The sequence below is a fragment of the Thamnophis elegans genome, chromosome 15, assembly GCF_009769535.1.
Source record: "Thamnophis elegans isolate rThaEle1 chromosome 15, rThaEle1.pri, whole genome shotgun sequence".
Classification (NCBI taxonomy): domain Eukaryota; kingdom Metazoa; phylum Chordata; class Lepidosauria; order Squamata; family Colubridae; genus Thamnophis; species Thamnophis elegans.
The window spans coordinates 20,978,896-21,002,513 of record NC_045555.1 but is presented as its reverse complement, the minus strand read 5'-3'; the positions used below and the strand labels follow the sequence as shown (position 1 = coordinate 21,002,513).

The following is a 23,618-nucleotide window of genomic DNA, read 5'->3' as shown; positions in this document are numbered from 1 at the left end:
CAATCCGACCCGTTGCGTCAATGGGCCTTCCCCAAGTCAGGCCCAGCCTACCCGAGCTCCCCCTGTTGGGAAGCGCCCCAGTCATCTCAAGCCGCCGCAGAATGCTCGCCAAGTTACACTCTTCCCTCTGTTTACAAACCCCAGCTACCCTACACTCCAGCTACGGCCGCGCCACCCCTGCCCGGCCTACCTCTGTTGGTGAGCCCGCCTTCTGGGCCGTCTCAAGATGGCGTCACTCGGAGCTACACTCCCTTCGGGGAGGAGCTACCACGAGCAGGTCCTACCCCTCCGACGACTGAAGGCGAACTGAGGAGATCTGGGCGGGTCCGACATCGCCCTGCCTATTTGGATGACTACGCATCTCCGCCGGGGGAGCATGCGCAGAACTGGGGGGAAGGGGTGTAAAATATTCCTAGTTATTTTAAAAAGGGACAGCAACAGCCATGCTGCGCCCTGATTGCCTGTGGCACAGCATAGGCTGTTGCTAGCCAGATAATGTTCATTGATTGGCCAAGGTACTGCGTCAGCGGTTGCTGAACAGTACTTGGCCCCTGATTGGTTGTAATATAGTTACATTGCTAGTATAAATACCTTGGCGCGATCTTCGCTGTTTTGAATCGCTGTCAGCTCCTGTTCTGCTTGCAATAAATCTGTTCTTGTTGAAGTCCTGGCTCTCGCGTCGTTCCTGCCTCGATCCTCTAAAGTTCCCCCCCCTCCCCAACATTCTTTCAAAAAGCATGAAGACATGGTTTTGCCAGCAGGCCAGAGACCCCAGGGTAGTACGGAGCCCACCAAGTGGTCAGTCCAATTGTTGTCATCAGGGGTATCATTATGCTTTGTCAACCATGAAAGACAGGGAAGGGCATTTGATTATACAGGTAGTCCACACTTAATGAGGTTTTTTCAGCAACCATTCAAAGTTACAATAGTGCTCAGCAAGACTTATGAAGTTGTGGCTATTGCAGTGTCCCAACAATCACAGGATCATGATTGGGGCACTTGGCTACCAGCACACAATTACAATGGTCACAGCTTCCCACAGTCACATCATCCCCACTTGTGATCTTCATTACCAGCTTCCAATAAGTCAAGTCAGTGAGGAAACCAGCCACGATCTGATGTTGTGCTTAATGGCTGCAAACGATTCCTTAACAACCACAACCTGAACTGTCATTGTACACTCAAGATCACATTTAATTTCATTGTACAAGGTGCAATGATAGTAAACTAAAATAAACTAGCATAAGATGTATAAGCATTATATTCAAACATAGGATGCTTTCAAAGAGGAGATGGGCCTCTTAGGGGCGTCTTCAAAAAAGTCAATTCCTTATTTGTTAAGGGATGGAGTTTTGATTGTTAAGCATATAATTAATATATGCAAAATAAAATCTGGAATGAACAAAAGTTCAGGCAATCTTGGACTCAGGAGACTAATAATTAAATGTCTCTTGAGGCTTGAAACTGAGGCTAAACATAATGCAGGATGTATGTGGGTTGTCCCACATTTCTGAGATGGTCTAATTTTACTCTAAAGAGGGGCGGATTTAAAACTAGGAAAACAGTAGGACCAGTGCAAATTATGTCATGGCTAACAGCTGGTGCCCAGAAAGTCGGATAAAGAAGTCCCTTGCAGTCAGTTCTTGAACAATGGCAGTGTCTGAGTTCAGTTTTTGACCTTGTTTTGTAGCTTGAATTCCCGTTGATTCACTACAACTCTACCCATGGGGCCTTCTTTACATTTTCATCTCCTGATGTTCACCTGAAATCTGTGTGTGAACTCTTGGCCTACGCTTTGTTTTCAGTTGCCTGTTGTGTTTGCTGTTTTGTCATCCTTGACTTTGTCGGCAGGTTGGAATGCCTTGCTGTCTTAATATCCCTGAGAAAAGACAAACAATGATGCTTTCTGATTGTCTGTTTTGTTGCTATCTACAAAGGAAGGAAGCCTCACCTTTGCCCCCCTTGCAGAGAGAGAAGGCAGAGGTCTGTGAGATGGAATTATTTCAATCCTCTTTTCCCTTTGAGTTGGCTCTGCACATTGCTTTTTAGGGGCAAAGATGATAAACTGAGAATGCAATCTTGCGTATAGTTCTTCAGGGTATGTTTCTTATGAAATTTAATTCCACACAAGAAATTATGTTAAAAGACTTTTTAAATGCATAGGCTTTCTTTCCCTAATCTGAAGTGGGGGAAGGCTGGAAGTTAACAGTCAAAATCTTTCAGTAGTTGCCATTTTCGGTCCCCTGGTTTTAATGCAATTTAGGTTTTATCGCAACGCATATATGTCCTTGGTAAATATTTTTTTTTTAATTTTGCTAACATTAGGATGAATGCTTATATAAATTTATTTATAGCTTTATTGTTCTTCTCATGTAATGAAGGAGCAGGTTGAATCAAAGACGATAGGATAATAATTTGATTACAATATTTAAAGGAATACATGACAAAGCTGGTTTGGCATGCCTCCTTTGGCATGCCATACGAAAAGAAAAACAGTTTGTAAAGAAATTGTCAGATACTATTTTCATACTTTTCAGCACGTTCACATGAACATCATGAGTGGGAACCTTTTATAGGAGCTGTTTTAAATTAGCACTGAATCTGGCTGTGGAGTTTTTGGTATGAATATGAATGGTACACCAGAGGTGGCATTCTGCCTGTTTGCCCCAGTTTGGGCGAGCTGGTAGTGGCGGCGGTGAGAGGCTCTGCCCACCTACCCACACATCATCACGGACGCTCTGCGCATACACAGAAGGTTCTGTGCATGTGCAGAAGTGCCGCACGTGCGCTGCTGGTTCCAAACCGGTAGCAAAGGTAAGAGGATTTCATGCCTGTGGTACACATACAGGTAGTCATATTGCTTTTATGTTTGTACATTTTGCTTTTATGTTTGTACATTTTTATTTATTTATTTTGGTAAGCTACCCAGAGTCACTGAGTGTGGGTGACTATATCACTTTTCTAAACTAGCTAACTAACTAACTAACTAACTAACTAACTAACTAACTAACTAACTTAGCCATTAGGATTGAATGCCAGGACAAATGTTAAATGATCAGCCTCAAGTGCACTTGTTAAATGAATATGTGGGTTAAGTGGAGCATGGGGTGCCTCAGGGGTAGGGGAGATCCTGAAGGTCGAAGCTTGCAGAGACAAACTGACCTGACTTGGGCCTCCCAAGGCATCTCCCACCCCCTGAGATACCGCCATGTTCTGCTTCCTGCCCCTTTCTGCCCCTACATGTTCCTCCCCACCTCCGTCTTCATTTATCTTTTACTGTAGGACCACTTCCACTTCCTGGAAACGCCATCTCTCAGTGTCCCTGGATTGTAGGCCTGCGGCCCAGAAACCCTTTTCAGAGTGGCCATAATGAATTGTGGGTCCTTCAAAATGAAGCCTCCAGAAATTATAGATTGACAATGTCAGTAGCATATAAAGAAAATTTGTACAAAATGTTCTATAGGTGGCATCTACCGCCAGCAAGATTGGCAAAAATATTCCCAAAGAGGTCACCAGAATGTTTGAAATGGAAACAGACACAGGGAACATATTATCACACGTTATTCTTCACATGTTTTAGACTTCAGGCCACTAATCAACTTTGTCGCTCTTCTCTGCACTCTTTCCAAAGTCTCAACATCCTTTTTATAATGTGGTGATCAAAACTGGAATGCAGTATTCCAGGGGTGGTTTTACTAAGGCTTTATAAGTGGTACAATTCTGCAACTTCATTGCTGTTTTTAAACCCCCCTATTATTTTTGTTTTATTTTTAATTAACAGAAAGGTGAGGACATTTGAGTTCTTTTGATCTTGATCTTGACCCTAAATCACTGGTTATGGTGATGATGGTGAGAACAAAATGATGGTTGCAATAAAACCCAGGAAACTTTTCCTTGTTGCATTATTCTGTGACCGGGAACCCTGCTTGATATTCTTAAATACAGCAGAGCCTTCTTCACAAGTATTGCATATGTGAATGAAGGATGCGGGTAGTGATAAACCTGCACACTTACTTGTTAATGAAGAAACTTATCCCAGGAAAATCCTGGCAAAGACACATAGACACATTGAGTGACGCGGTGACCGAGTGGCTAAGACACTAAGCTTGTCGATCAGAAAAGTCGGCATTTTGGCAGTTTGAATCCCTAGCACCGTGTAACGGAGTGAGCTCCTGTTACTTGTCCCAGCTTCTGCCAACCCAGCAGTTTGAAAGCATGTAAAAATGCAAGTAGAAAAATAGGAGCCACCTTTGGTGGGAAGGTAACAGCATTCTGTTAGCCTTCGACATTTAGTCATGCCAGCCACATGACTATGGAGACGTCTTCGGACCACGCTGGCTTTTTGGCTTTGAAACGGAGATGAGCACCACGCCCTAGCGTCGGGAACGACTAGCACATATGTGCGAGGAGAATCTTTATATTTACCATCCTAGAACTGAGAAGAAGTGACTGGCCCAAAGTCACCCAGCTGACTTTGTGCCTAAGGCAGGACTGGAACTCACAGTCTCCCAGTTTCTAGCCTGATGCTAGACCAAACTCCATTATAAGATGTGATTTAATTTATTGTATTTTTTTGATCTTGTTGTAGTACAAGTTACATTAGTCTTTCCTCCTTTATGCCACCTGTTTATCTTATTTGCATTTCCATGGTATGCAATTTTGAAACATTTGTGGAGTAGATTATCATAGAAACAAACACTACTGCAATTTGAGGACCACTTCCCCCAAATAAAAATTGCTCTAGTGAACAGTAAATTGCTATTGATGTGATTCCAATTCTTTGCTTTCAGTTTGAGAGTGTTTCTTAACCCTTTAGTTTATAGATTTTGGTTCATTTACAATCTTATACATTCATTTCTCTCTGTATTTGCATATACTACTTGTGTTTTATTAGGTGTTTGCAGATTGGAGGGCTACACAGCTACTGTTCCTTCCAATAATCCGAAACAGCATCCTTTCTGTTTTAATCAGAATTTGCCACTAGTGACTTATAGCATTGAGAATTGTCTACCCAATGTTGTGCATAAACAAGGACATATTTTACATTGCCTCAATGATGGTTGAGAAATATTCCAAGGCAAAATAAATAAATAAATAAATAAATAAATAAATAAATAATGGTAGCAGTTTTCCAGCACTCGAGAGACTGTCACAAAGAAGAGGGGGAGGGGTGTCAATCTGTTCTCCAAAGTACATGAGGACAAGACAAGAAGTAACATGGAATATCATTGAAGAGATCCAACTTAGAATTAAGGAAAAATTTCCTGATAGTGAGGTCAACTATTCAATGGATTGGCTTACTTCTGGAAGTTATGGGTGCTCCATCACTGGAGGTTTTCAAGAAGAGACTGGATAATCATTTTGCCCAGAAGGCTTGAGCAAGGGTTTGGACTAGAAGACCTAAAATGTTCCTTCCAACCGTATTATTATTGTTATTGTTATGGTTATAGATTTAATCTTCAGTTCAATTCACAATCTGGGACTGGTAAAAATTGAACAGTTGAAGTCCTTACGAAGGACCTAAGAGCTGTTAAGATAACGTCTGAGAGTGTGTGTGTGTGTGTGTGTATGTATGTATGTACACACACATTTATGTATGTATGTATTTATGTATGTATGTATTTATGTATGCAATTCTGAGTAAAGCGTTTCAGAATTTTCAGATGTTGTTGTTATTCTGGCTTCTAAGTAATAACTAAGGAAAGTGTCTGTATCTCCCTTGAGTATTTTCTTTGCACATTTTGCACTTCGTATCATGATTCTTAGGCATTTCTTTGTTGCTTGAAAAATTTGAATCATCTTTGAAAGACATTAAATGGCAAATTCACATAATGATTGAAGTAACCTTCCTACCCCACCCCTTTCTTCAAAATGTTGGTGATGGTATGAGAAAGACAGGATGCCCTGTGATAAATAGTTTTTCTCTCTTTCTGAAGCCAATAAATCAATGTTTAATGTTCTGAAGCATTTCAAAATTCTCTAAGTCAACATTGAAACAAAAATAAACTTACATGTCAATTAAAGTTGAGCAGTTGAGAGTGGCTAATTATAATTATTGCTGTTTCTGTTGAAAGAAGATTGCCATTTTTTCAATGTCTGAACTATTTATTATCAAAACTCTGTGAAACAAATAATTATTTAAATAGATATCTCTAGACTAGAAGGGTCTTTTGTGTGTTATTTCAGCTTTCTTAATGATTTTGACTCTCCACTTAATGTGTATGTTTCTTTAATGTAGAAAAGAAAGAAAAATGAAGTCCCATTTCTCAATACGTGCATTTATCTTTCACGGTGTTTTAGAAATGTTTAAGCAAAGCTACTTGTCTCATTAGGGACTCATTTTGGCTGCCAAGAGCAAGTGGTAAAGGAATGAAGCAGAAGAAGCCAGCTTGGAAATGCAAAGCATTAGCACAAGGCTGTCTAGACACCATTTTTTGTTTTCTAGTTTTATTTTCATACTGCTTATCTCTACTTCACTAAAGAACAAAAATTAAGAATATATGATAGATTTGAAGACTCTTATTAATGCCATTGGGTAGCTCCAGAACTCCTGCTGAAAATAAATTAATTAATGAATTAGTAACTGACTGACCAACCGCACTCAATGTGTAGTCCTCAATGGAATTACATCTACATCAGTGGAGGGTTCCTACCGATTTGGACCGGTTTGGCGGAACTGATAGTGGTATGATGGCCAGGGTCGCTGGAACCAGCAGAAACCCAGGCCTGCCACACCCATGAACTGGTTCCCTGGGCAGTTCCATTGGAAGTGCCATCTTGTTTTTCAGTTCTGCGCATGTACAAAACAATTGTAATTGCACTGTGCATGCGTGCACAGCATGCATAGCGCACATCAAGTTCGTGTGCATTAGCAAAACGACCGTAGTGCCTGCCAGAAACCACCCCTCATCTACATGGAGGGAAGTATACAGTGGGGTACCCCAAGGTACTGTTTTAGATCTAGTTCTCTTCAACATCTTTATAATTGACCTAGATGAAGGGATAGAAAAGGAACCCATCAAATTTGCAGATAACAGAAAGCTGGGGTAAATAGCCAACACTTGAGAGGATAGGATCTAGATCTAGAAGGATTTTAAGAGACTTCAACATTGGGCCCTATCCAATAAAATGCAATTCAGTGATGAAAAGATTAAGATTTTACACATAGACAAGGAAAATCAAAGGCATTGTTATAGAATAGGAGCTGCCTGGCTCAACAACAGTAACTGTGACGGGAATCTAGCAGTCCTTAAATATCAGCCAGCAGTGTACTGCAGCTACCAAAAAAGCTAATCCAGTCCTAAACTGCATTAACAGAGGAATAGTATCAAAATCATGTGAAGTGTTAGTACTGCTTTATACTGCTTTGGTAAGACCGTATTTGCATGTCTAGTCTAATGAAGAAAAGGACTAGGGGTGATATGATAGTAATCTTCCAATATTTGAAGGACTATCACCGAGAAGAGAGGGTCAACCTATTGTCCAAAGCACCTGAGAGGAGAACAAGAAGTAACAGATAGAAACATATCAAGGAGAGGTCTAGAACTAAGAACAGTACAATTAATCAGTAGAGTGGCTTGCCTTAGAAATTGTGGGTGCTCTATCACTGGAGGTTTTTAAGAAGAGATTGGGACAGCCATTTGCCCAAAATGATATAGAATCTCCGGGTTGAGTAGGGGTTGGAGTAGAAGACCCCCAAGGTCCCTTCCAACTCTTTTACTCTCTTATTTAACAGTGACTTGGTTATCACATGAGATGTCATTAACACTGAGAGATTAAGTTTGTGGTGCAAAGTGTTGATTTACTGAGTTTTATGCATTTTTGGCATACAACTTTCCCAAAATATTATTTTTAGTTAAACTGGCTGCTTGGATATGCTTAAAAATATGTGCTTTTTATATATTTTAGCAATAATTTTAGACTTAAAATAGGTTTAGAATTGATTTCCATTTTCCAACCGGAACTGTATTAGTTAGTTGGAGGAAATGACTAAGAAAATGGCATACTCTACACAATAAACTCTACCTTACACCCAATTGTGTTTCTACCTGGAACACTGACATACAAACTAGCAAGTACCCTGCAGAGGAAACTCAGACACCTGGTCGACAACTCAACCCACTCAATAAACTCCCCAGAATAATTTCTCTAGTGCATCAAACACACCAAAATCAACAAGGAAGAAATTATGGTCTCCAATGTCACTGCTCTCTTCACCTTGATTGATATTGAACTGGATAAGCAAACCATACACCACCTACTCACTAAACACCATAACCATAAAGATGGGTACAGAATATCCTTGCCCACAGAAACCACCATGAAATTCCTGGATCAATGCCTCCACACATACTTCAATGGGAAAATCTATAAGAAAATGCAAGGTCCTCCGATTTGATCAACCTTATCAGGCCTAATAGCAGAAGCAGTCATGCAACAACTCAAATCCATAGCTCTACCCACCATGCAAACAAAATTCTGGACATGTTACATCGATGACACCTCTGTTTTCATCAAAAGCTCCCAAATTAAAGAAATACACCACCTCGGATCAAATTCACACGCGAAGAGGAAGCAGAGAACAGGCTCCCATTGCTTGATGTTGACATAAGGAGACTAGACAACAGAGAACTAGAAACCCGTGTCTACCACAAACCCACGCACATGGACCAGATCCTTAGCTTTGAAAGCAACTACCCCATTTCACACAAAAGAAGCTCTGTCCAGACTCTGTTCAGAAGGACCAGAACACACTGCAGCACCACAGCACTAAGAAAAGTGGAAGAGAAAAGACTGCTTGATGTCTTTCTCCATAATGGGTATCCCAAAAACTTCATATTCTGACACACAGCACTCAAACCACAAGACACCATACAGCCAACCACCACCACAAAAACTACTGTACACCCGCCATGCTTGTGAGTTCATTGAAGCCTGGCAGTCCAAAAGCAATTCCATCAACAGACACATTGACCTACAATTAGCCTACAAACCCCGCAGAATCCAAATCAACCGCACAGTCAACCAGGGACAGCACCAACCCTCAACCAACCCATGTAACCCATCCCACCAGCAGTTCACCTCCCAATGACCCTGGCCTGATGTAATTTCCTTATCACAAGACCCATCACAGTCACTGATGACTCACAGCTGACCCATCACAAGACCCTCACTTGACATGCCCACACCTGAAGCTCTTATAAACAGAAGAACACTGACATCCCCTAAACTCCCCTGAAGATGTTATCTAGCCTGGTAACGAAATGTCCAGAAACCAACCCACAAGCTCGAAGAATGAACCCTCTACCTCAAACTCTACCTTCATTGATTCCATCCTTATATGAAAGAGGTAGCTCAATAGGCACTGCAAGATAGATAAAGAACAGAATGATGAACAGACTCAAAAGAACTGTTCTTATTTCTGAGAATGAAGAGGGAAAGAATATTCCAGAGCAGGGCTGTCAAACTCGCTGCCCACGGGTTGGATGCATCATGTGCTGGCCACACCCACGCCTGGTTTAGCAAATGGGGAAAAATCATGATACATCACGTGATAACGCTGTGACAATGCAAGTTTGACACCCCTGTTCTAGAGGACCAGTGAAGAAAATGTCTGCTTTTTAAATTATCCTTAAGTGTTGCTAATATTTTATGTTGTTACTAAGAAAAAAGGATTATTGTCAGTCAGGAAGAGAAAGGAGTACAGGTAGCCCTCAACGTATGACCTTTCATACAGCAACTGTTTGAAATCATGTCTGGTCTGAGCCAAGGGACTTATGATCTGTACCAGTGGTGGGATTCACTTAACTTCGCTACCAGTTTGCAAATGTGCGCTCCCACATGCGCAGAAGGTCACGCATTATGTCAGGGTGGGTAGGTGGAGCCTCCAGCAGCTGCCACTACCAGTTCACCTGAACCAGTAAGAACCAGCAGAATACTACCACTGATCTGTACCCAAAGTTACAGCCACTGAAGCACACAAAAAGTCACAGGAATAAAATACATGTGTTTGACAACCACCACAGTTTATGACCATCATTCCGGTCATACATTGAGGACTATCTGCATAAAAATAACATGGAGCTACAGATTCAGCTGCTTTTGAGGAGGGTGTATGGAAATTGACTTGAATTGAATATTGATTGGTAAAGTATGGAAGGAATTGGTGCCTCAGATGTGACTGCAGCATTAGGTTGCATGAAAAATGCCTAGAGAACGCAAGAGTATTTGTCAGTTGATTTACAGCATTTGTGATGGTTTTGAATCGGTTGAAAAGCCAATATTAATGCCCATTGTATCTTCAGAAACCATAGGCTAGTTGTGATTTTTATGAAGAATGGGGATTTAAAAGACATTGCACTAATCTTGTAAAATTCCAGGACTCATTAAATTTTTGAAATGGTAATTCTTATTGACTATCTGAGGAAAATTAAGTTTTAAAGCCAGCAAATGAAGATGTCAGACTTCAGCAAACAGCCTGAATGAACAAGAGTGGTTAGTCATGGGATTTGACAGCTTATGTCATTGTTCTTTATCGGTTGCTTTTGCTTTTACATGACAAGTGACTCCTTCCTTGGACTGTACTGTTCTCTTTATTCAGCACCATTTCTGCTCATCTTTTGTGTATGTCTATCCGTGTCTCCCTTCGGGGAAGCATATACTGATTACACTGATCCTTTAATGCAGCTTTCCCTAAATTGACGCCCTCCAGAACCCATAATTTTCACCTAACATGTCCTTTGGGAAGTTAAAATCTTACAGTTCTGGAGAGCTCCTGACTGAGGAAAGCAGGTTTAAAAAATTCCCCACACATTCATTCCTTCAGAAACTCAGATAAGGAGAGGTACCGTTGCTTCCATATTGCTTTCATTATGGATATTTTCACACTATTAAGTGCTAATGTGCTCAAGCTGACTTCATATGCTGACACATCTTGGAAATTTACTAGACCGTGTAATCGGGTGCAGAAGTGTAAACCATAAAAGAGCTAGATAAAATTTAATTTCATTAAATAGTAAAGGATGAATTTCCTCTATAAATTCAAATCATTAAGACCAAACAGTGTTAAATGTAATACTTTTGGTTAAGTTAAAGTGTGGCCAATACCTTTTTGTTTGGTCTAGCATCTTAGCAGAGGTGCTTTCCGCTGCTTGATTGTCCCAGCATCACTGAAGCACTTTGTGTGGTCCTCATTTACTGTAGATGGGTTGTCCAGTTTTCTGTTCTCTTAAACTATTTTCATCAAGGCCACATCATACAGAGTAGCATACACTGGTTATCCTGTAGTATTGTGTGTGTGTGTGTGTGTGTGTGTGCGCGCTCGCACACACACGTACATTTCTGCAGTTCTATAGACATTCCAAATGTCAAGTTGTAAATGTTCAGCAACACAATCTCTGCTTATGATTATATTTAAGCTACTCCATTTATATTACCTCAAAACCTTATTTTGTGTTCTCATTCTTCAGGCATTTAATTCATATTCATCATTTTTTCATATTGAAGTCCCCATTCTAGTCTAGATTCTGCGGAAGCTCAGAATTTGTTCTCCCCCGCTCTCTCTCCCTCCCTCCCACTCCCTCCCTCTCTCTCCTTCTCTCCCCACAAAAGATTGCAATGTGGTCTTTGTATCTATGATTAAAACAGTAGAAGCAAAATTCCGTGCTTAATTAGTCAAAACACATGAGAGTCAAAAAATACCTCCTTACTTCCTGAGATCCAAGTTACATACTGTAAGCTTTCATTTCATTATGTATTGTTTATGTGGATAATGTTCAATATGTGATAAAAGCATGGGAAGAAGATGGAGAAATAAAGAAATATGATAATACTGTAAATTTAGTTACATGGTGCATAATGCTTGTACATGGAACACTGTTTGTGTATGCCATGAAAACCAGCTACAAATTAATATGCTTTATATATTATTTTACTTGTATTATATATTACTTACTTATATTATATTACCAGTGGTGGGCGCAATCCTATCCTATAGCGCTGTGGTTTTGCTGTTGCATGAATGTGTGAAAGGCGCATGCGAGCGAATTGCCGTATTTTTTTGATGCTGTATCAGAGGTGGGTCCCTATCAGTTAGGACTGGTTCAGTGTTTTGCTGGCCTGGGTCGCCAGAACCGGCAGCGACCCAGGCCTGCCACACCTCCAAACCGGTTCCCCAGTCGGTGCAGCATGTTTTTTTTCCCAATTTTTTAATGTTTTGCATATGCACAGACCTATTTATGGGCAACTGCAAAATTGCACACACACCGAATCAGCAGTAATGCCAGGAGCAACCCACCCCTGTGCTGTATGCTTGTGCGGAAGGCGTGTGCGAGCAAATTGCCGTGTGTTTTGATTCCGCATGCATGTTTGGAAGGTGCATGAGCGAGTGAAGTGAGCACGCACACTCACCTTTCAGGTGCTGGCTGAACCGGTTGCTATAGTCTGTGACACCCACCTCTGTATATTACCCCCTCCCTCATTTAATGTAGAGAATAGCTCACAGGATAAAATAAACCTTTTTTGTGTGGTGGGGTGATGTAAGAGTGATTTAATCAGGCACTTTTGACATCAGAAACAAATCAGGTTACTCAAACTATTCAAAAGTGTAATTAATAGTTTAACTTTAAAAGAGTTCTGAGGCAGTATGAGATATGTTATATATCCCAATTTTATTTGTCTTCCAAATGAGCTTTACTTTTTTCTTCCAGGCTGACAAGAAGGAAAGAGGGAATGCCTTGAATGCAGCAATAGATAATATGTGCAAGAAAACAAGAGATCTCCGCAGACAGGTAATCTCCCCAGGGAGAAAGAGGGTGTTACATTTATGCAATTAGGTAGAATTAACTCCATGGATGAGGATATTAAACAAGTACTCGCAATATTGAAAAAAGAATAGTGATATTTAAGTAAAAGAGCTACAAATTTAGATATCATTTCTGCAGCTTGTCAGGTGGACTAAGAACAAAGGACAATCCCCAGGTATTAATTATTAACTTGGGTTGTTCATTCTTAAATATGAAATTGGAAAATAGGTTACTACCACATGCTGCACAACAATATTTCTTTTGAAAGAATGGAAAACATTTATTACACTTTTTAAAAAATGCTTTTAATTCCTTATATATTAGACCTCTTAAAATTCTTGAACAATTAGTTTTCTTTAATCAGCTGAAATAGATTTGAAATGTTAGATGTGTTCTACATCTAATATGATAAGATAATATATTAGCATCCCATGGTGAGCACCCTGACAGCAAGACACTAGGTATGAGAGGCACCCTCAGAAAGCCAAATACTTGGCTTTTGCTATATGCAGGAAATTAAAGATGCATTCTGACTCATGGAATATCCTTTGAGAGTATCTTTTCCCTTTAACATCATTTTGAAAGCATTTTGTTGTTTCCTTTTAGTGTATTAGCATTTTCATATCTGCTGCTAAGAAGCAGGAAATAAATATTTCACAGTGAATAATTTCACCCAATTGCATTAGTAATAGCTTTATTTAAAGGCCGTTTTTTCCTGATGCAACCACTCCACGGAGGTTGCTTGCACCTTTTCCCATAGGTTGGATGTTGTCAATTATTACCTTGTCACTCACCAAACAGATCACCGCCTTTCAACCTAGCAGCAGCAAAACATACCACGAGATGATTTATGTGATTCCCAGCAGTGGATTCACTTGCTGGATTAACTTTCCAGCTGGTTTGATACAAAACAATGTCCAAATACCAAAACCTTTCTGTTGGGTTGATTTTCATTATCAAGAACTGGGTAAACAGGGAATTGTTTGATTGTGCTAGTATATTGCTTTGGGCTGGCCTGGTATCAAATAGTGATTTGCACAATATTTAGCATCTGTGAGTGCATGTTCATACATATGGATGGAGAAACTCAACAATTAGATTTGAACAAAATTCCCTACCAAAATTGCTGAATAATTCTGCCCTATCTCTAATAAACCTTCCCATTTATGAGTGTCCATGGGATATCATAGTGAGTGGAATGGGGGAACATATATTATGTCCATAAGCAGGATGTGGTGGGAATGATGCGGTGACCTATAGGTGGAGCTCTCGCCTCACGATCAGGAGGCTGTGAGTTCGATCCTAGGTGATAATATATCTGCTGAACAAATCTCCGCATTGGTGTCAGGGAAGGGCATCCAGCCAGTAAACACTCTGCTAGCTCCATTCAGTTGCCCAGACTGCACCCCACAAGTGATTATGGGGTTGTTAAATGAAGATGATAAGCAGGATGTTTGGTGGTGGGTTGTCCCTTCCACCTCAATTGAGGTTCCTACATCTTTCCTGGCATTTTTCTGGGCAACCTCCCACAATCTGGAGGGAGATTGGTGGCAGTCTGATTACTGCCACCATCATTTTATTTAGAGAGAATTTTCTTTAGCATCTTTATTTCATAGGAAGCTAATGGGTCTGTTTTATCCTTCTGAAGGTGACAGAGAGGAAAAGGATGGGTGGCAAACTAAACAAACTAAATTCCATGTTCAAAATGAGACTATAGATTTCAAAGGAGACTTAAGTGCTGTATTGTGTAGATGAAGATTTAGCAAGCCCATTGAGAATAGAAGACAAAAAAGGAAAAGAGCCATGGTGGCACAGTGGTTAGTGTGCAGGACTGCAGGCTACTTCTGCTGCCTGCGGCCTGCCTGCAATTTGGCAGCTCAAATCTCACCAGGGTCAAGGTTGACTCAGCCTTCCATCCTTCCGAGGTGGGTAAAATGAGGACCCAGATTGTTGGGGGCAATATGCTGACTCTGTAAACCGCTTAGAGAGGGCTGTAAAACCCTGTACAGTGGTACATACCGTACGTCTAAGGGCTATTGCTATTGTTAAAAGGAAATGCCATTTTTTAGGTTATCTCCTCTGGCATAAACATACATACTGACATAAGCACAATGCAAATAGAACAAATTAGTACTAATGATACAAAAAGACAAAAAAAATGTGGGTCTGTCTGTTTCTGATCTTAATCTATCTCCGCATCTGTGTAGATGGCCATTCCCTTTTTGCTTTCCTGATTTTCTTCTCAGGATTAAGGTGAATTTTTTACCTAATAAGAGATTTCTTACCTGGAGAGATGCTATTTAACCAAGATGGGAAGCGAATAGAAATGATTTTTTCCCCTTTAGGAAAGTTTTCCTTCCCACTTCCTCCTGGGAAGAAAAGGCTCACATAGGAACAAATACAGATCCTGACTTCTTATTACACTAAGAAATCTGAATCTGTTAACCAACTTCTAACCCTGGCATATGAGAGGGAGACAATCGGAGTCCTCGTTTGGATATCAGTCTAATTTTTTTCCACCTAATAAATGTCTGATTACTTTAAACTGTTATTGACTGCAGCAGTTGAAAAACAGTTAAGTAGCATACACTAGTAAGATGATCATTTTTCATCTGATAATGGAGTTACCTCTCTGGAAGGGGGGGAGGGGGGATATAAAAGAGAAGTTTGAGGACTGTAAACAGGTAATCTTCAACTTGCAACAGTTCGTTTAGTGACTGCTCGAAGTTACAACAGCACCAAAAAAGTGACTTAAGACCAGTTTTCATACTTCTGACCGTTTTCGACATCCCCATGTTCACATGATCAAAATTCAGCCACTTGGCAACTGACTCATATTTATGACAGTTGCAGTATCCCAAGATCATGTGATCACTTTTGGCGATTCTCTGACAAGCAAAGTCAATGGGGAAGCCAGATTCACTTAACAACTATGCTACTTACTTAACAACTGCAGTGATTTCATTTAACAATGGTGGCAAGAAAGGTTGTAAAATGGAGCAATGCACTACCTGTATGACTTGGGTTGTAGATTACTCCTCCCTGACCTAAAACTGTTTGACAATAATTTGTAGACTTTAGCTGAAAATACTAAAGTTCCATACATAAAGATTGTTTTTATTGATAATGGTTGGTTTTTTTTTTTTGCAGCTTCGCAAAGCAATAATTGATCATATCTCGGACTCCTTCATGGACACGACTGTGCCACTTCTAGTGCTCACGGAAGCTGCTAAAAGTGGGCATGAAAAAGAAATCAAAGAATATGCTGCAATATTTACTGAGCATGCCCAGAGACTTATTGAGGTGAGGCTGATAAAAATACTCTATAATATACAGCATACAATGGATTAGGGTTTAAACATATAATATATTTGTTTTTTCTTAGCAGGATTTATTGGTTTATGTGTTTTGGTATCAACTGATTTCAAATCATCCAGAAGTTGTTATAGTTTTAGCATTCTACTACTTTTGTTGTTGCTCTCATTTGAACCATGTACTGTAGTTAAGTTGTCATTATAAGTTATTTACTACCATGTTTTCCCAAAAATAAGACTAGGTCTTATATTAATTTTTGATCCAAAAGATGCAGCAGGGCTTATTTTCTGGTTAGGTCTTATTTTGGGGAAAATAAGGTACTAAATGCATCCATCTGGCTGACAATCTTAACTGGGGCTTATTTGTGGGGGTTGGGCTTCTATTACGACCATCCTAGGACTTATTTTCCGGTTAGGTCCTATTTTCAGGAACACAGGGTACCTAAAGGCTGTCTAATTACCATAGTTGATTCATAAATCCTTTTCCTCAAGGGGATTGGCCAGAATTAGACAGATTCCAAAAATTCAGCATCTATATTGTTTCTTGATGGAATCCTAATATCTATCTCAGATACAAAGGAAGCCTACAAAACAAATATGGGCCACTACTGATGCCTGAGACTGATCTCCATCTGGGAAGGGAAATTCATTGTAATGTTTTGAATCAGTTGTCCAACTACATGTAGCTACTATTTTAACACCAGTGCCCTGATGCACCATTAACTCCGGGCAATGTGAGAATATAAATAAATACAAGCCACAATTATCCAAATATAGGAGGGCCCAAACTGAAAGTAGGACTCCCATGAAAAATCATTTTTTCAAGACTTCTTAATTCAATTCAAATTAATTACAGTAAATTTATTGCTTGATCCCTAATAGTCTATTCCATTCAATACTGGTCAAAAAGAAAGCACTGTTGAACCTTTCAATACACTTCACCAGGAAGTTTCTTTACAGTGGTAGCCAAAGCATATCTGACAAAATTCTTTGGTACCGAAAGCACTTCTTCTGAGCAATTAGGAGACCTGATTGTTCCTTTTCCCATTCCACTCTGAAGTTCAAAAACTGATTTGCATTTATGGAATTATTTATGGCTGGGTGGAAAATATACCAAAATATAAAATTTCATTTAAGGCATACATCTGGTTTTGCTTAGGAAATGCAAGTGTCAAATTACACTGGAAAGATCTTTGCAATGCTATTTTACTTTAATATTAATTATTGTATATAGAGGGATGCGGTGGCTCAGTAGCTAAGATGCTGAGCTTGTCGATCAGAAAGGTCGGCAGTTCGGCAGTTCAAATCCATAGTGCTGCGTAACGGTGTGAACTCCCTAGCCCTAGCTTCTGCCAACCTAGCAGTTCGAAAGCATGTAAAAATGAAAGTAGAAAAATAGGAACCATCTTTGGTGGGAAGGTAACAGTATTCTGTGCACCTTTGGCATTTAGTCATGACCGCAGAGACAGCGCTGGCACTTTGGCTTTGAAACAGAAATGAGCACCTCCCCCTAGAGTCGGGGAGGACTAGCACATATGTCCAAGGGAAACCTTTACCTTTACCTATTGTATATAGTTTTTCTGTTGTTCGCATGATCAGTATAGTGTACTTCAGTGGTGGGATTCAAATAATTTAACAACCGGTTCTCTGCCCTGATACCCAGCTGGGTAGGTGTGGCTCAGTGGTCATGTGACCATGTGGACGTGGCCAACCCAATGTCACTCAGGTCAATGTGCGCTTCGCCTTAGCTGTTACAATGTAATAAGGGCTAACCGGAGAGGCAGGTTCTGTAAGCAGGGCAATAAAGATTAGGCTAGAAACAACACCAGAATCTTTCCTTTACAGATTAGCCCTGTAAAGTGGGGAAAAAACAAAATGAGATTTCTTCCAACAACTGGTTCTCCGAACTGCTTAGAAAGTTAACAACCAGTTTTCCCGAATAGGAGTGAACTGGCTGAATCCCACCACTGGTGTACTTGTTTAAGGAGTTGAAGAGTATGATGTTACAAAGTGATATTTTAATGTTCACGTGTATGTGTATGTACCTGTGTGTGCAGAAAAATAATTCAAATGATCTTGATTTTAATTCAAGAAAATACTTTTCTTCTGGTATTCATCAGCTCTTTATTAGCATCCATGTCTTTATTTTTTACTGTACATGCTGCTTTATGTTAATTATCTTTTCAATAGTACGATATCTGGATATCTGAGTGATTTTGGAATATGTAACACTGCATTAAACAGGGAACTTGACTTAAAATAAATGGCATTATTATAGAGATGATGTCTATGCATGTAAATGAAGAATTGTGCTTTTGAAATATGGTTGATAATCATTAAATACTTTCTCTCTGTGAGGGGAAAACCTGCAAACAGGGTGTTGTATAAACAGAACCTTTTTGGAGGGTTTTATTTTTTTCAAACTAGTTCCTCAAGGACAGTTGGTTAGGAATTCTTACCAATAGAAAAGAATATACATAGTGCAATTCTTATCACTTCCTGGTAGCATTGAATTATGGTGGTTAGTCCAAACTATCAGGAGGATAATAGTTTATATCATGACATAGATAAGCGTTTTTCCAATTTAGCAACTTTTAAGAGATGTGGACTTCAGCTCCCAAAATCTGGGAAATTCTAGGAGTCGAACTCCATAGATCTTAAAATTGCCAAATTAGAAAAACACTGATTTACTTCCATTATATTTTAATCATTCTTGGAATTAAAGGGAAATTAAAGAGAAATTAAAGAGAAATTAAAAGATGCTTGCTCCTGGGGAGGAAAGCTATGCCAAATCTAGGCAACATACTAAAAAGCAGAGACATCACCCTGCCAACAAAAGTGCATATAGTCAAGGCTGTGGTTTTCCCAGTTGCAATGTATGGCTGTGAAATTTGGACCACAAGGGAGGCTGAGTGCCAAAGAATGGAGGCCTTTGAACTCTGGTGCTGGAGAAGACTCCCGCGAGTCCCTTGGACTGCAAGGTGATCAAACCGGTCAGTCCTAGAGGAGATGAACCCTGACTGCTCTTTAAAATGCCAGATCCTGAAGATGAAACTCAAAAAGTTTGGCCACGTGAAGAGAAGGAAGGACTCACCGGAGAAGAGCCTAATTCTGGGAAGGATTGAGGACAAAAGAAGAATGGGTTGACAGAGAATGAGGTGGCCAGATGGAATCACCAAAGCAGTAGGTGTGAGCTTGAATGGACTCCAGAGGATGGTAGCGGACCAGAAGGTCTGGAGGAATGTTGTCCATGGGGTCGGGATGGGTCGGACACAACTTTGCAACTAAAAACAAATCATTCTTGGGTTGCAGCATTTGGAATGGCCACTAGAAGGCAGTAAATAGTATTTTAAAATGTCTTTGTTGCTATCTCCTGGCTGCCTAGATTTTTGCAGTTGTAATTTTGATGGTATGTTTTTTAATGATGAAATTCTCAGTCACATTCTGGTTGAATTATATGGCTGCAGATGCTGCCAAGCTGCCACTTGAAATAGCATGAGTTATTTAAAAAAAAAAAAACCAAAAAAAACCCATAGATGCATTACCCTTGGCCACATCATATTCAAAATGAGGCTTTTAAAGTCTGGGAAATCGCTCAAAATTGATGCACTACTTCAGATCCTGTATTTGTTAATGTGTGTGCTGGTTTTCAGCCTGTTAATTTATCCACAAAAAAAAAATCACAGCCAATTATGAAAATGCTTTACTAAACAGCAAGCAAAGTGATTTAATCTGAGTAAATAGAGGTGAAAACAAGAGTGGACCAACCAGAGATAACAAATCAAAGGATTTGTAACAAACTAAGATAGAGGGCAAGTATAGGATACATTTTTTGTTGCTACCTAAATCTGGAATAAATAGAGCCGTGATGGCACAGGTGGCACACAAATCCCTCTCTCTGGTCCTGCAAGTCCTCATCCTATACTAGCTCCACTGCGCATGCGCACACACCTCCCAGGTCTCTGCCATGTGTGTGCAAGGGGTCATGCGGGCATGCATGGGGGGGCGGGGTGGAGAACGGTGTGTGTGGCAGGCTAACCTTGGAGGAAGCTAACTATCTTGACCCCTTCCAGTCCGGCTTCAGGCCCGGTTACAGCACAGAAACCGCTTTGGTCGCATTGACCGATGATCTCTGGAGAGCCAGAGATGGAGGCCATGCGTCCATCCTGGTTCTCCTTGACCTCTCAGCGGCTTTCGATACCATCGACCATGGTATCCTTCTGCGACGACTGTGGGAGGTGGGGGTGGGCGGCACTGTTTTGCAGTGGTTCTCCTCCTACCTCTCGGACAGGTCGCAGTCGGTGTTGGTGGGGGGGCAGAGATCGTCCCCGAGGCCCCTAACTTATGGGGTGCCGCAGGGTTCGGTCTTATCCCCCCTACTATTCAACATATACATGAAACCGCTGGGCGAGATCATTCGGAGGCACGGGATAAAATACCATCAATACGCGGACGATACACAGTTGTATCTGTCCGCCCCGTGCCAACTCAATGAAGCGGTGGACGTGATGAACCGGGGCCTTGAGGCTGTTAAAGACTGGATGAGAGCTAACAAACTGGTACTCAACCCGGAAAAGACCGAGTGGCTGTTGTGTTTTCCTCCCAACAATTTGGCTAATGTTCCATCAATCAGGCTGGGGGGGCAAAATTTATACCCCTCAGACAGGGTCTGCAACTTGGGAGTCCTCCTGGACCCACAGCTGAGTTTTGACCATCACTTGTCAGCTGTGACCAGGGGGGCATTTGCCCAGGTTCGCCTGGTGCGCCAGTTGCGGCCCTACCTGAACCGGGAGGCCCTCACAACAGTCACTCGAGCCCTTGTGATCTCTAGGCTGGAATATTGCAATGTGCTCTACATGGGGCTGCCCTTGAAGAGCATCCGGCGACTTCAGCTAGTCCAGAATGCGGCCGCGTGAGTGATCGTGGGCGCACCACAGTTCGCCCACATAACACCGATCCTCCGTGAGCTGCGCTGGCTACCTGTTGATCTCCGGGTGCACCTCAGGGTCCTACTTACCACCCACAAAGCGCTCCATGGTAGTGGATCTGGCTATTTGAGAGACCGCCTTCTGCCAATTACCTCCCTGCGTCCCATCAGATCGCACAGGGTAGGCCTCCTCCGAATTCCATCCGCCAGTCAGTGCCGACTGGCGACTACGCGGAGGAGAGCCTTCTCAGTTGCAGCTCCGACACTATGGAACAATCTCCCCGTGGAGATCAGCACCCTCACCACCGTCCAGGCCTTCCGCACGGCCCTCAAGATCTGGCTATCCCGTCAGGCCTGGGGATAGGACTTTATTCTCTCCGCGCCCGAATGCTGAGTGAATGTTGTGTTTTTATTGTTAATTATTTTTTATTCACATTTTTTTAATGTCTTGTCTTGCACTCCCCTCCCTCATTATTGTAAGCCACCCTGAGTCCCCTCAGGGAAAAGGGCGGCCTATAAGTGTTCAATAAAACTCTAAAAAAAAAACCTCTAAACTCTCCCCACCACCCATTTTTGGCCCCAAGAGACTTCATGCATTATGGGTGTGGGCACACGGACATACTTTCGGCATACAACGACAAAAAGATTGACCATCACTGGAATAGAGAATGAGATTAATCTCATTTATATTTAGGAACTCTGCCCAATTCCATTTGTGTCCTAGTATTGTCTTGTGAGTAAAGAAAAAGAAAGAAATTTCAACTCATGGGAAATACAAATGAAAGAGGAAAAATCATAAAAAATTAGATTATTCAGTACTAATGGTGATCTTTGTAAACTCTCTTCCATAGAGTCCCTGAAACAGCCAAGACAGCTTTTGATAAGAAGGCCTGAAACATTTGATTTTACCGTTTTCAGTTCAAGTAGAACTGTATCAGGGATGGCATTCACTTACCTTCCCTTGAAAAGTTGGTTTTAAATTATGCGTCCCAAAAATGAACTTTACTGCAATACCATGTGAATAAAAATAGTATTAGAAACATTATAAACGTCAACCAAGCATAAACAGCTGTATCCCATATTTTCTTTGAAATTTTTGAAGTTTTTTCTTCTTTTTGATGAAAATACTTTTGCATGCATTTTCATTTTCTTTAACGGTAAGTTATAAATAGGAAGTTAGCACTTTAGCAAACTTTACCACCCATATATCTTCTTGCACATCTGCATTTTCTGATTTCTGGTTGAGTGCACATTTATTTGTTCATTTTATCAATTTATATGTTCACTTAATCTTTTATTTCTGTTTTACTCCTTCAACTACAATTAGGAAGGCATTATAACTGCTGCTGCTACTACAATTACTGACTTACCTAATGCTGTTGCATACATTATAAAATTGTAAATAATACTCATCTGCATTTATTGGACAAAGATGCTTACTGTTAGTTTTCTTATAAAACACCTTTCTGTAACTTTTCCATATGCACCAAAGACAAATTCCTTGTGTGTCCAATCACACTTGGCCAATAAAGAATTCTATTCTGTTCTGATCTGTTCTATTCTATGTAGAAAATGGGCAAATGCATACTGTGAATACATTTGTCCTCTTTCATGATTAGTAAATATTATTCAGGATCTATGGGAGGAAGCAAAAATCCTTAATAATAAAGACATTGGGAACATCATAATTGATTTAGTGCCTTTCTTTAAGCAAGTCTACTACAAGAAGTAGCTAATTCAGGAATTTTCAACCTGGGGACCTGCTTTCCAGGTAGGTAGATTAAATTGAGATAGGTTAGAGGCAGGTGCAGTAGAGTAAGAGACAGCAAGGGAAAAAAATATCTTAGTGAAAGTTTGGGAAGGAGGATTTAGTAGAATTTGCAGACAAGCTGTACTTTGTGAAATCAAACTCTGAACAGAGGCCAAGGGGTTATTTTTCACCAATAATAAAAGAATAATTCATAATGATCATTAAAAGGAGAAGAAAAGGAACGAAGGATAGGTCAGCGATGCTGTGATAGTCTGAAGGAGAAGAGGTCAGAGTTTTCTTCTTAATGCACTTAGTTTGCTTCCTATTTTGTTAAATCCAATTCTTAAAAGTTGTACATGTGAAATCTCATCAATGTGATCCAAGGGAAGAGGGGGTTGGGACCATTAAAAAAACAACAACAACAGATAATGGAAACAGGGGCCTATTTTTTATTTGTTAGAAAGGTTTGGGGAACAAGGGTTCAGATAAAAGGATGCCTAAGGCACAACATGTATTATCTTCACCATTACCCCTTTAGCTTCCTTCTGCTCTGCTAGGCAAGACTGCAAAGATATTCCAAGTGAGGAACATGCCACAGAGGAAAGCAATTAAATAATCTGTTCATCCAAAGGTCAGCAACTATGCCCTCTTTATGACCTATGGACCTCAACTCCATCTTAATTGATGTCCTCGGGTCATAAATAGGCCGTAGTTGCCCCCCCCCGGGTGAAATTCAGCAGATTCTGACAGGTTCTAGCGGACATTTTGAATAGTTCGGAGAACCGGCAAATACCACCTCTGGCTGGTCCCAGATTGGGGTGGGA

The 23,618-nt window shown here is 40.7% G+C and overlaps 1 protein-coding gene across 1 annotated transcript in view; it reads left to right on the top strand.

Annotated features, from left to right (window-relative positions):
• The window catches only part of CTNNA3 (catenin alpha 3), an 878,552-nt gene that overhangs the window by 430,220 nt on the left and 424,714 nt on the right, over positions 1 to 23,618 (top strand). Inside the window, exons 7-8 of the mRNA XM_032232234.1 lie at positions 12,708 to 12,788; positions 15,954 to 16,106. Of these exons, the coding sequence (XP_032088125.1) occupies positions 12,708 to 12,788; positions 15,954 to 16,106 (234 nt within the window). The remainder of the gene's footprint in view (positions 1 to 12,707; positions 12,789 to 15,953; positions 16,107 to 23,618) is intronic.